Raw genomic sequence first — 14,458 nt, 5'->3', positions numbered from 1 at the left:
GACATGTTTTTGCCACTGGCCAGGGCCACTTGCAGAGGCAGCCACTGCGGTGCTGGTGCTATATAATGCCTCTACTTATGCAGAGTGGTGGGAAGGAGAAGCCGCTGCTGCCACCCCTGGCCTTCTGCCTCCAGTGTGGTTTGCTAGTGGTGGTCAGGCAGGCAAGGCTCACTGTGGGCTGCACCAAGATGGCAGCGGCCACAGTGCTGGGATGGCCCCCAGTGGTAGTGCCTTGCCACCCCTGGAAAAGTCTGCTCATACTCTATTTTGATTTTCTTAAATATGTCATCAAGGAGGCATTACCAACTTCCTTAATTGGGCTAGCAGCATATCCATCTTCAGAGCCATCAGAGATTGGTTCTCAGACATGGTGGAAGCTTCTAGCAGTTTCTCACAGAAGCCACTGGTGTGGTTCTCCCCTGCTAAAAAAAAAGGCCATGCCAAATCAACACACAGAGTAACAAAAACAGTGTAAGCAAGTATATTGTTGGTCAGCTAACATTGGAGAGTGGAGTATAAACTCACTAAGGAGTAAATGCAGCCGGTTCTAAATGTGTTAAAGAAATACCATTCTTGGACCATGACTGAGTATATTCTGTCTTTGGTAGCTATTTGAAGTGTGAAACTCTAGTCTTGGCTACTGAAGAGGAAATATTTTGAAAGTTGATATTGATAGAGTGCTCACTGTTCTGCCTCTGTATTTTTGTGCCTCCTTTACTTGTAAGCTTGGCTCACAGAATCACATAACTAAGTAGGCTAGTCTCAGATTTGGTTCTCTGCTCACCTGAGATTCAGGTGGTTAGGGTCTTTTGCCCTCTGGAGGCCCTGAGCCAGGCATGAGAATGAAGCAGTCTTCAAGGTTTCTCAAGTTTTTCAAGGTTTCTCGTGTTGCTTATTATATCTTACTCTGTTCTCTGTGTTCAGCCAAGATCTGAACAGGGGCTAGGACAAGAGGCGACTCCCCCATGGTGGGACATCACACCCCCTTTATACAGAAAACTATGTATCACTTATTTACTATTATGTGCCAATACCTATCACCTATACTAAAAGGGTCAACTCTACTCTGACCCAATCTCCTTAAACTACTTTGTGCCACCGTCACATCAGAAGACAAAGGCCAAGGGAGAAGAAGAACCCAGGGCACTACCCTAAACCCTCCATCTTGTCTCCCCATGAACCTATATTCTAAAAATCCAAAACTACAAAATTTTTTACCCCTTGATAAGCTACACTACTGTTTTCACACCTTTGTGGTTTTTAATTCTTCTCTCAATGTTGAAAGTTTTTTCCACGGACTGAAATCAAAGCTGATGTCTTCCTGGGCTTTGTGCCAGGGTCTCCGACCCCCTGGACTGGCTCCACACTCCCCAGTCCAGGTCTCAGACCCTCTTGCTCAGGTCCCAGACCCCTCTGCTGAGTTCTGTGACCTTCCAGGGTGTCCAAAGGAATGCCCTGGACTCCAACAGGTTAGAAAAGACGTTTGAGATCATTGAGTCCAACTTATGACCTAACGCCACCTTGTCAACTAGATGTGTGTGTTCGTTTGGAGAGACAGGTGTCTGCCAGGGAAAGCTGGAACTTCCCTTGGAATGGAGAAGGTAAACCCTCTTCCTCAAAATTATTATAATTTTGCAATTGAGGGGGATTTCAGGCAAAGATAATGAGAATAGGAATAAAAATTCTTTACTAGGAATATTAAAAATACAAATGTAGTAGTAGAAAAAAACCAAGCAAACAAAAAAATATCCTAGCAACCCTGACAGAGTCAGAACACGACCTGACCTGTTGGTCAGGGTGTTGGTAGCAGTCTAAATAAGTCCTCTTGGAGTGACAGATGTGGTTCTGTTGGAGTAAAGGTTAACCTGTAAAAGGGTCCAGTGGTGGCGAGATGAGTCTAGTCTTTTTCTGGAAAATCCAGGTTTTTTTCTGGAAAACAGGCTGTCCTGGTGTTCTGAATCTCAGGTTTTTTCCAGGTAGGAATGCTTGGCTCTTCCCCCTGGGTGGAATGTCTCACAATGGAATGATGTAATTTTGTCAGTCAATCAGTGAGCCTTTATGCCCCATTAACAGAAGACGTCCCCCCCTGGAAGGAGGATGGGTCATGGAACAGATAAGGAACATTCCCCCACCTTGTTTTAATAGGTGGTCCATCAACAGAAGGCACCTGCCCCCTCCCCCCTGGAGTTATGAGGAATGGGTTATACAAGAGATAAACACCACCCCAACCAGTTTCAACAGATGGCAAATAGAAAACACATTTTTGGTTACATATTGCAACCAAAGACAATGTGGCACTGAGTGCCATATCTGTTTTTTTCTTAAGCATCTCCAGGGATGCTGACTCCACCATCTCCCAGGGCAGCCTATTCCAGTGCCCAGTCATTCCTTTTAAAAAGTTCTTCCTAATGTCCTCCTAAGCCAAAACCTTCTCTAGTGCAGTTTAAGATTGTCACTCATTTCCTGGGAGAAGAGACTGACCCTCACCTGGCTACAACTTCCTTTGAGGAGGTTGTAGAGAGTGAAAAGACCTCCTCTGCCTCTCCTTTTCTCCAGGCTAAACAACCCCAGCTCCCTCAGCCGCTCCTCATGGGACTTGTGTTCCAGACCCTTCACCACCCTTGTCTTTCTCTGGACATAGTCCAGTATCTGGACACCCTTCCAAACTGAAGGGCCCAGAACTGGACACACTCAAGGTGTGGGCTCACCAGTGCTGAGTACAGAGGAGGAATCACTTCCCTGGCCCTGCTGGCCTCACTTTCCTGATACAGGCCAGGGTTCCATTGGCCCTCTTGGCCACAAGGGCGTACTGCTGGCTCATGTTCAGGCTGCTGCCAGTCAGTGCCCTCAGGTCCCTTTTTGCCTGGGCACTGTCCAGCCACACTGTCCCCAGCCTGTAGTGCTGCAGTGGGTGGTGGTGGCCAAAGTGGTGGACCTGGCACTTGTCTTGTTGAACCTCATATCATTGGATTCAGCCCATCAATCCAGCCTGTCCAAGTTGCTGAGCTTTTCTGCCCTCCAGCACATTGACACTTGCACCTAGCTTGGTGTGAATGCAAATTTGCTAATAGTAGACTTGATCCACCGATCCAGATCATCAGTAACAGTATTAAGCAGGACTGGACCCATACACAGATTCCTGGGAGACACCACTAGTGACTGACCACCAGCTGGATGCAGCACCATTCACCACCATTCTCTGGGCCCGGCCATCCAGCCAGTTTGTAACCCAGCAGGAAGTGCTCCTGTCCAAGCCATGGGCTGCCAGCTTTTCCAGGATTCTGTGGGAGACAGTGTCGAAGGCTTTGCTAAGTCGAGGTAGACACAACCACAGCCTTCCCCGCATCTACCAGGTGGGTCACCTAGTCATGAAAAGCGATCAGGTTGGTTAGTCAGGGCCTGCCCATCCTAAATCCATGCTGATTGGGTCTGATCCCTTGGCCACCCTGTAGGTGCTGTGATGACTTGTTCATGCTCAAGATGACTTGTTCATAACCTTGCTGGGCACCAAGGTCAGACTGGCAGGCCTGCCAGTCTGTAGTGTCCTGGATCCTCCTTTTGGTCCTTCTGATGGATGGGCATTACACTGGCTGGTTTCCAGTCATCTGGGAGCTCCCCAGTTAGCCAAGACTGATGATAAGTGAGGGAGAATGGCTTAGAGAGCTCTTCTTCCAACTAACCCATCACCCTAGGATGGATCCTATTTGGTCCCACAGGCTTGTGAGCATTTTAAGTGGCTCAGTACGTCACTAACTGCTTCCTTCTGGATTGCAGGGGAACTATTCTGTGTCTGTCTACTAGTTCAGACGGCCAGTTTTCTTGAGGACAACCTGTCTTATTGTTGAAGACAGGAAAAGAAGATTCCTTCCCTTCTGTGCTTACTCAAGCAAGAAAGGGCAAAGCTGAGATGATTTAGAAATGTTCTTGCATGATGATCAACATCAGTGAAACTAAACAAAATTTTTAATTGCATTCCGCTGTTTGTGTAAACTTTTAGTAATGATGGAGACACTGGAGTTGTCACTGCAAACTCAAGCTGTACTGCATTGAATTCCTTTTTCTCAAAACCATAACTGTAATATGGATTGGCATATTTTAGGCAGTGGATAGTTTGGATCTTCTTACCATGTTAAAACAGGGTTTCATCAGTCTACCAGGTAGTTTGAGTGAATTTTTAAAATGAACTTGTGCTCTTACTTAAAGTTCTGTCATCTTGCCTGTATGTTTTGGGTTTTATAGCTAACATTTTGTGCAAGAATGAAGTAGTAAATTTGTGAATTTATGTCTGAGCCTCCTGAACTTGGCTGCACTAACATGGTCATGAACTTCCAGGGATGACTGAAAACATAACAACTCGTAGATGCTGAACAAATTGACAGACCATCTTTTTTGGAGGGGACGGACTTGTTAGAGATCAAATAGGAATTCTTTTTAATGCAAACTTTCAGTGTGCTAAATAATGCAGTTAGGATTAAGCAAACTAATGCTATGGTGAGATGTTGCAACATAATATTTTGAGCACTAGCAGGCTGTCACTGTGAAGAGATAATTTAAATGGTCTGTGGTTCCTGAAGTTCTTGATGGTCATGTCATTAAAAGTGATTTAATTAAGCTGAAAATAATATATGTTACATGTTTAAAATAGTAATAATATTTTGGTAAATAATATTTGCCTAATCCATTTATCAGTGCTTTGCAAACTGTGTTTCATCTTCTTAACAGGTCTTCTCCAAACATGCAAAATAATTTTTATCTTAAAAGTTTTCATAATTTTATTTGTGAATTTTCATGGTTTTAATTCATGAGGCCATCAGGCTTGCTTGTAGTATTGTTTTTGTATGTTTACACACTTGTGTGTACATAGTATATGCCTTTTCTTTTATTGGCATATGCACTTTCAAAAGGAATGACCATCAACACTTGATGAAGATTTTCTGGAACCATTATCACCATTATCGTTTGTTAGTTTTGTCAGTTTCCTTATTTTTGTCTTGTCTGAAAGCTCAGAGGAGGAAAAACATCTGTGGGTTTTAAACATCTGTGTGTGTATGTATATATATGCCTATGCATTGACATACATACACATGTACATACATGCATGTATATATATATATATACACGCACATATATACATATATGCACATATATATGTATTAGGAGCTTTTGCACAGCTTACTCTTAAGTGTTCTACCTCTAACGGGCTGAGAGAGGAGGATGACAAACTCAGTGTGTGGTTGCTACCACAATGAATGCACAGGGCAAGTGTGTTGAGGCTCTGGGGGAGTGAAGAAGACTGAGAACATGAAGAACATGACCATCCTTTTTATTAGCAGTTTCTGAAAGGGTTTGGTGAACATAAATTCTGAGTCATGTAGCCTTTCAGATCTTTCCTGTGAAAATATTTTTCTCTCTTAATTTGAATTCATGTAATTAATCTGCTACAGCACTGGAATCAGTGTAATCATCACAAAAAAAGTAAATTAAACTCCTAACTTACATTATTATTTGATTCCTAAAAGTACTTAGTAACTTGATAGAAAGATTTGTCTCATTATTTCAGAACATTTTGTTTTACTTAGTGTTTTGGTTCTGTCAGCAGTCAGTACAATTCTGAAATATCAAGTTGTAAGAAAGTTGAACCTTGAGCTTAGGTATGTGAGTATAATCATGAAATGAATAATTTTCTCTCTCAGTTACAGCATTCTAAATGCATTAGATTGCATTACATTACATGTATATATCCAATTTGAATTCAAGTTCCAGTCTCTTCGCTTCATGTTTTCACCTCTAGGAATTTATCTCTCTTCTTGCATCCTGGCTTGATAAAATGATTAAATTCAACTTACAGTGTTTTTACAAAATAGGCAGCTAGTAGTTTAAGTAAATTGTCAGGCATGTTTTCAAATATAGACAGAATAAAAGCAGTATATAAAAGCACTAGATGATAAATAGTTAAAAGCAAGCATTTTATATTACATATAACTGAAATACTGATAGACTTTTTAGAATAATGAGTTGTTCATGAATAACTGAGAGCAAATAGGGCTCAGTGGTATATGAAGACATCTCATCCACAGAAATTTAAAAGAATTACTGTAGCAATGCCTGAAACATAGTTTTTATCTTGGGCCAAACTAGCATCTTTTAAATAGCATGCTTCTTTACTTCTAAATTATCAATACTGTATTTTGGCTGTTCCAAAATTATCTAGTGCATATTTTCTGGTTATGTACTCCCTTTATCTGTTGTCTCATAAACTACTGTGTTGTTTTGTTGTTTTTGATGGCATGGAAAAATGGAGTAAAATTTTGCAATGCTCTTTATTGCTTGATTTATTTTCATTTTCCTCCTTTTTGCATTGAATAACAGCTGTTAGCCGGGATGATAGCAGAACCTGCTTTTCTGTCTGAGTATACTGTCTTTGCTTTGGATCCCACCAAACAACCTAAGCCACAGACTGACGGTGTGGTGAGTCCTCCCCACACCTCTTAGAGATGCCTTTAGCAGGTGGAGGAGCGTAATGTACTAGAAGGCAAACTTAGTTGCTTGTGACTTGTTCTCACAAAGACTTCTATCTTAACTACCTTGTTGCTAGCCCTGCAATAAATTTCACAGAGGTGCTGCCTGATGGCTCCTGGCTGGTGTGCTGTATGATGTGAATTTACTGTAACCTTAAAAAATTAACATTATTTTGTCTTATACACTTAACAAACAATACACTGTGCAACAAATAACTGTTGCACAAGTTTGTATGTGCGTTGAATAGAAATTTCCTCTTCATATTTATATATGTCTGTATGTATTTCAAGATAAATGGATAGAGTTAACATTGGGATTGGTTATGTGTAAAATTAACATGATATTTGCTGTATACAACGAAATGTAGTGTGTCATTTACCACTAATGGTAGCAGGAAATAATTATTTCACATAGACATATAAATTGATCTACATCTAGTTGATAACCTGGCAGTTATTATTGTGAGGATGAGTAGTCCTTTTTTAAAATAATTAGACTTTACTTAAAATATATGTTTCTTTGCCTGGAAGTGTTGTCTTCACCATATATAAGTGGAGAAGCTCAGTGCGAAGAGACAAGAAGTGAAGAAAAAGAAGCAGGCATAGGGAGGAAGTCAGACTTCTGCTTTCTGATATAGGCACATACAAAGCTGTATTTTTGTTATTGGCAAAGAACAGGAATGGCATTTTCATGTGCTTCAGAAGCATTGCATTCCTGAGTCCATAAGTGATTTAAAGGACAGTAATTTTTAGAACCCCAGTTCAAAGTGATGCTTTATGATTACTTTGTAAGCTACTCATGGTTTAAAATGACCAGTCACTGAAAACTATAACAGGATCAAAATTTAATAAATTTAATAAGCAGAACATAGCACAACATGTCATATTATGTTGAACTTGTCTCTCTCAGGCTAAGCAAGTTTGGACAGAAACAGTGATTAAGTGTATTCTGATGATATTCCAGGTCCAGGAATTATTACTTAAAGGTTCACTGCAAATTTAAGTAAGCTTTTTTAGTTTTCACTACACAACAGAATTATCTTGAAAAAAAATTGTTTCAGATAACCTGTTTGTGTGAGCGCTCCAGTGTTGTCTTTATATGATCTTTTAGTATGTACTTTAGTGGCATATTTACTGACTGGCATATTTGTATGCAAGACTGCATACATGCAAATAATTATAATGTAGCAATTATTGTTAATGTGTTACCAGTGTATATTAATAATACATTGCCTGTAAAACTTACTTTGTTCTCTGAACTTTTTGAAAATTCTAGAGCAGTACTCACAACAAGAATTAGGAGGGGAAGAAAATTATAGGAAAGTTTCTAGAGAATAGGGTGAATGGTTAAAAAATATAGTAAAGAAACACCCACATTACATATGTTTATAAGACCTAGGTACACTAAAAATACAGGAGAGGAAAGTTTCCCCAACACACAGAAATGCATATTAGTTCTGCTAAAACATAACAGTATTTTAACTGTATATGTGATCTGAGAGTGAACAGCATAGAGAAGTAACTGTAACTGTGACTTTTTTGGCATGGGTGAAGTTAGTATAAACTCTTTACTAAGTAAACTGGAAGGATTTTGATGCATGAAGAAACAGTTCAAAATATTCTTCGACACAGTGGGGTTTTTTTAAAAGAAAAAATTAAAGGAAAATAAGGAAAGAAAACTTGTATTAAGCCCTCCTTTCTTTCTCCCTTCATAATTACTCAGTTTTGGAATCTTGAGAAAGTATTACTATTTAAAAACAGTAAAATGTGTTTAAACACAGACATTTAAGCTTTCCCTTCTCAGGCTTGCTAATCTATTTATACCTTTGGGAAATAAGTGTGATTTTGCATTTAAGAAATAGGGAAGTAAGGTGGCACAAATGTTGCTGGAACACCCCTAACATGCTCCAGTTGAAACTGGGCTCTGATTTATACATCTTCATAGTAAAAACAGTGGTTTGTAAGTATAGCTTACAATCTTTGGAAAGAGATATGGATGTTATGTTCTATGAGGTTGTGGAGGAATGACTTCCATTGGTCTCCAGAAACCTTGATGTAACTCCTGGTTTTAAGACTTTCAGAATGTCTTGACTTTCTTGAAGTCTTAAGACTTCAGAATGCTGCTTGTGCTCTGTGAGTCTAATTTTGCTGAAAGCTCTCTTCAGGCTTCTGAAAGGCTAGGGCTTTTAAGCTTTTCAAAGCGTCTTGGATCTATACTATATATAGCAACTTCCATTCATGCTTACCATTCAGCGTGTGGATGCCCAAATACAATCCTTTGCCCTTGAGCACAGTGACATAGACTTGCAGCAGCCAGATACCTATGGTGATTCGTTTTTTATATGAAAGATTAGTAGTGTATCCCTTTTATTATTTATGCCAATAGAAAGTGTAACCCCAAATACAGGTTCTTCTTTTGTTCCCACAGACAGTATATGAAGATGCCTGCATAATGAGTAGGAAACTTTTAGAAGTGGCTGTGCTAGATTAGTTTTGAAATTACATTTTTAAGAATCTTTATAGGTCCTTAAATGGCAGCTTTTTAAGCATCTTCACAGAAAGGAACAGCATCCACGGGTTCTATATTCATAAGAACCTTATTAAATTTAATAAAGCTACTTAATCTTGTGTTTTAAAAATAGATGTTATATTAAATTACACTTACGAATTATGTGCACAAAACCTCCCTTGTGGTTTTTTATGTGTATCAGAATACATGATTTTTGAAAGAAGTATGTGTATTTAGTTTTTAAGTCACAGAATCACAGAATTAGGTTGGAGAAGACTTTTGAGGTCATCAAGTCCAGCCTATGATCTAACACCAGTTTGTCATCTAGACCATGGCACTAAGTGCCACATCAGTCTTTCCCTAAGTACCTCCAGAGATGGTAACACCACCACCTTCCTGGGCAGCCCATTCCAATGCCCTATCAATCTTTTTGTGAAGTCTAGGTAAAGTGTTTGTCTTCCTCTGTTGTCAGTCCTATAGTAGCACAGCAAATGCTTTGTAAATTATAAAGCAGAAGCTAATTTTTTGGATTACCTTATTATTAACTTTTCCTGTTAGGAGAAAAAACAAGAATGGGTAATGGAGTCAAAGAATACTGTGTAGAAGTGCTTCAGTTTAAAACCTGTAAAACCAGTTAATCCACTAGGAACAAATCCACTGCCATATAACAGTGTTCTGAAGCAGAATGCAGATTTTGTTCAAGCCAGGTGAAGCACAAATTGAGACTTCTTGTATGGCTCATTTTGTTTTGTCTGTATATGGGTAACTGCTCCGTTTTCTGGTTTCCTTAACTATCTTGCTTTGTTCTGTGGTGTTTCTGTCCTACCTCAAATTTGATCCATCACAGACCTTTTTGAAGCCCTTTTACAGTGAATAATTCCTCTATCACATAATTGTTTAGGTATGCTTATCAGCATATCTAGAGTAGAAGCTGTGAGAGTGATCATGTAGGAGATATATATATATATATATACACAAGGGTGATTATGACTGAGATTTCAGTTCTATGTACACCTTAGATTTTGCAGCCTGCATATAGCCATTGGGGTACAGCTGGATTGAAAGTTAAGAGTTACACTGCTCTTAGGTGAATTTACCCATATTTTGTTTGATATGCCTCAGTGTTTCACTTGTCTTGAAAAAATCCATGTCCCGGATGGATTCTAGCATATTCTGCTACTTCAGTTGAACTGGATTTATACAGCAAAAACCCACCTGGATTTGTGTAAGTTAGAATCAAGATATCCTGATTTGGAAGGGACCCACGAGATTGACCCAAGTCCAACTCCTGTCCCTGCACAGCACAGCCCAAAGAATCACATCATATTCCTGAGAGTGTTGTCCCATCATTTCTTGTACTCATACAGGCTTGGTGCTGTGACCACATATCTGGGGAGCCTGTTCCAGTGCCCAGCCACCCTCTCGGTAAAGAACCTTATTCTAATGTCCAACGTAATCTTCCCTGACAGAGCTTCATGCTGTTCCCTCGGGTCCTGTCACTGGTTACCACAGCTCCTGCCCCTCCACATCCCCTCACGAGGAAGCTGTAAATTGCTATGAGGTCTCCCCCTCTGTCTCCTCCAGGATAAGCAAGCCAAGTGACCTCAGCTGCTACTTGTACAGCTCCCTCCCGTCAAGGCTCTTCATCATCTTTGTAGCCCTTCTTTGGATGGTCTTAGTAGGTTTGTGTCTTTGTTATATTGTGGCAGCCAAAACTGCACACAATACTCAAGGTGAGGAGGCCCCAGTGCTGTGCAGAGGGGACAGTCCCTTCCTTTCCCCAGCTGGTGATGCTGTGCCTGGTGTACCCCGGACACAGTTGGCTTTCCTGGCTGTGTGGGCACTGCTGACTCACATTCAACTTGCCATCAACCAGGACCCCCAAAGTCCCTTTCTGTGGTGCTGCTCTCCAGTGTCTTGTTCCCCAGTCTGTCTGTACATCCAGAGTTGCCCCATCCCAGGTGGGGCAGTTATCTTTGTTGAACTTCCTATGGTTGCTGATTACTCAGCCCTCTAATTTGCTGACACCCCCTCTTCCAGGGCCTCTGCCTTCAAAGGAGTCAACAGCTCTTCCCAGTTTAGTATCATTGTCAAACTTAGCGTATCTTCAAGTCCTACATTCAAGTAATTTATGAAGATTTTGAAGAGCACAGGGCAGAGGATGGAGCCCTGTGGAACCCCACTAGTGACAGCTCACCAGTATGGTGGCACCCCATTCACTGTAACCCTTTAAGCCCAACCCATGAGCCAGCTGCTCATGCACTGCATTACATGTTTATCAGCTGTATCCTGAACATTTTGTCCAGAAGGATCCTGTGAGAGATAGTATCAAAAGTTTTACTGAAATCCAAAAAGATTACAGGTGGCTTCCCTTAGTCAGCTCAGTGGGTAACCTTGTAATAAAAGGAAATCATATTTGGCAAGCAGGAGTGTCCCCTTGTGAACCCATTATTGGTTGTGACCAAGGATTGCTCTGCCTTGCAATTGTTTTTCAATAACTCCTGGAAAAATAATTTTACCAGTCAGTGAAGTGAGACTAAGAGACCTGTAGTTTTCAGGGTCATCCTTCTTGAAAATTAGGACTGGGATAGCAAACACCTAAACACAGGTCACAGTAGAAGCAGGATAGACAGGCTAGAAAGAGAAATGTCTAAACTCTGTAAAAAAAACTCCTAACCAGTTAAAAAAGCCCCCAACCCCCAAACCAAACAAACCAACGAACTCACGACTATTGTTTTTGTTGTATTGGTTCTGTTGTTCTGAGTGAGGTTTTCTTAATGTGTGTGTGTTTTGTTTTCCTTTCTTTGGGAATGCAAAAGTTTTGTGTTAGAGGTATTTTCTGAAAGTATAATTTTCTTCCCTTGCTTGTTGGAATTTTAAATAGTTTGTTACCAGCACTTCTTTTCCAGGTAGTTTCTGTTCCCACAGTGCACCAAAACAGAGAAAGATGGTGTTACAGCAAACTCTTACTCATATTGGCTATAAATACTAGTCATCAGTTAGATTTTTCCTGCTATAATTTTGTCTTTTTAGTGTGTCTTTGATTTGTCCATAAATGTTATGTAAATAATCATTATGAACTACTTAATTGGAGATGTCCGTATTTGCAGCTGTCTCATGCTAATCCATGCACACATAGCTGCTTTGTAGTACCGCATATTGCAGCAATCTGCTTTGAATTTAACAAAGTAGCTTATTTGCATGAAGACATCTTAATAAGCTTTCTCTAGAAAGTACTAAAAACACAGGCAAAGGAAAAAGCTGTTTCTAGGAATCATTGAATTACAGTCCTTGTACTGTTTCTTCTAACGGTTGTTTTTACTTCCTGTAGAATTTGAATAAACAACCACTTCCTGGATCCACAGAAAACAATGGAAGTGAGTCTGCCTCTCCACAGGTACGTGGAGGGCATGGGGGGTTTGTTTCCTCCTTCACTGCTGTGTTGTCTTTGTCTTATATTGGCTTAAGTGCCCAGTACATATCTTTATGCTGAAGTAGGGATGATAAGTACTTGACTGTCAGGATGCTCAGATATTTTGTTCGTGTGTGATCCTATTAGCTGGTATTAAGTATTGTCAATGATGTGTGGAGCTTTTTTTTTTTTCCTATGGATTGGTTAGCAGACTGCCAGCATTGAGATGCATCTTGTTGCATAGCCATCATAGGATGGAAAGCATTAAACTCACTTTCAAAAGTATTGCATGTCTGAATAGCTGCCTTCTAGCTGAAGGAAAAGAGCTGGTAGACTAAAAATATTGTCACTAGTGATAAAGATGTAGGTCATTTTTTAATATGTCTCAGGGAAACATTTAGCTTGCTGAAATGGGATTAGCAGTGGCTTCTGGCACATGCCTCCCAACATTTTAATTGTAGGGGCAACATCATGCAGGGATACTTTCACATCACTTCTGGTAACAGTATAGGTTACCACAGCACAGAATCTTTTGGTATAGAATGAAGTAAGTGCTATAGCTGCATAAATCAATAATTTAGTTTTATGTAAAAATCATTTAGCCATTTAAAATAAAAACAAGAAAAGGACTGTTCAAGATGGCTTTCTAGAACTAACTACCATGCAAGGACTTCTACCGTTAAATCTGTTCCCTTTATCATAGGAAAGTATCTGTGTCTTTAAGAGAAATGCAGTCTTCTGTGCAAAACATCAAGAAGTGAATCAGTTACACTTTTCATGTTTGAGACAACAATAAATAACCATTTATATTAGTTACACTTTTTTTTAGAGGGATTACGCAGAAATGCATTTTTCTAAAAGTTTACATCAGAACTGTACTTTATTAGATTTAGTTGCTATGTGAAATTGTGCACATCTGGTAGTTGCATGCTTGATTTTTCTGCACAAGGTGATGATTCCTTTAAAGGAATGGCAGGTATTTGGTGTCATGCATATGTTAGACAACTAGTTTCTTTGCACAGGTTGGATCTCTTTCCTGGACTTCAGTGTGTCTGTCTGCCTAAAAGCAGTGCAGAAATAATTACTTTCTTTGAATTTTTGCAGCAAAGTGACAGTCAGTCTTTTGCCCAGAGGCTTCAGCTTCGAGTTCCCTCCATGGAATCTTTGTTCCGAAGCCCAGTAAAAGAGACCCTATTTTGCTCTTCTTCTAAAGAGTCCCTAGTACGAAGCTCTTCAAGAGACTCACTAAATCGACTAGACTTGGAAACCATCAGTCCCACCTTTGATTCACCTTCTGACATTGAAAGTGAAACAGAAGACCCTCTGGGAAATATGGACAGCTTCAGCAAAGAGCAGTTGCTGCAGCGTCTGCGTAGAATGGAGCGCAGTTTGGGCAACTATAGGGGAAAATACTCAGAGGTAGGCAATGTGAGTGGTTTAGCTAGGCATAAAGGGGAAAGAGATTAGGCTAAGAGATACTGCAGCAGTGGATAATCTTTTTGTTTTCGTATTTGGAGCAAATGTTTCAACTTAGAAATAACACAGAAGTTAAATTATTCTAAGTCTAGTTATTTTTGACCTAGATAAGTCAAATGTTTTTCTGGCAATAAAATGTGGAAATCTTTTTCTTCTTTTTTTTGTAAATAATTTCCTGATGTCAGCACTAGAGGTTAATTAATGGTTACTCACACAGAGCAGGCCTATTAAGATTTCAGCTGAAAGCATCTAGCAGGGTGTGAAGTTCACTGCAAAGATGAGAATGACTTGTACTCCCATGACCGGAAATTTATTTTTTTTCTGCAACTTGTTCTTGAAATGCACACACAGTGTATATTCTATCCATGTGCAATAGGCAAGCATTTTGTTTTTAAGAAACAAGTTCTGTTCTTCATAATTTCCAGGTATTCCCTGGGAGGAATTAATTCAAACATCTTATTTTTTTGGTATTTCAATGAAAACCAGTTATATAAGTAGTTTCGCTACACATTTTCCAAATTACTGGGGAAAGTGAAGCCGTCT

At 39.9% G+C, this 14,458-nt stretch overlaps 1 protein-coding gene across 1 annotated transcript in view; it reads left to right on the top strand.

Annotated features, from left to right (window-relative positions):
* The window catches only part of GOLGA4 (golgin A4), a 76,664-nt gene that overhangs the window by 13,739 nt on the left and 48,467 nt on the right, over nt 1-14,458 (top strand). The window contains 3 exon segments of the mRNA XM_066323239.1: nt 6,370-6,468; nt 12,359-12,424; nt 13,544-13,858. Of these exon segments, the coding sequence (XP_066179336.1) occupies nt 6,370-6,468; nt 12,359-12,424; nt 13,544-13,858 (480 nt within the window).

Source organism: Sylvia atricapilla, chromosome 1, assembly GCF_009819655.1.
Source record: "Sylvia atricapilla isolate bSylAtr1 chromosome 1, bSylAtr1.pri, whole genome shotgun sequence".
NCBI classification, from domain to species: domain Eukaryota; kingdom Metazoa; phylum Chordata; class Aves; order Passeriformes; family Sylviidae; genus Sylvia; species Sylvia atricapilla.
This window is presented reverse-complemented; position numbering and strand designations above follow the sequence as displayed.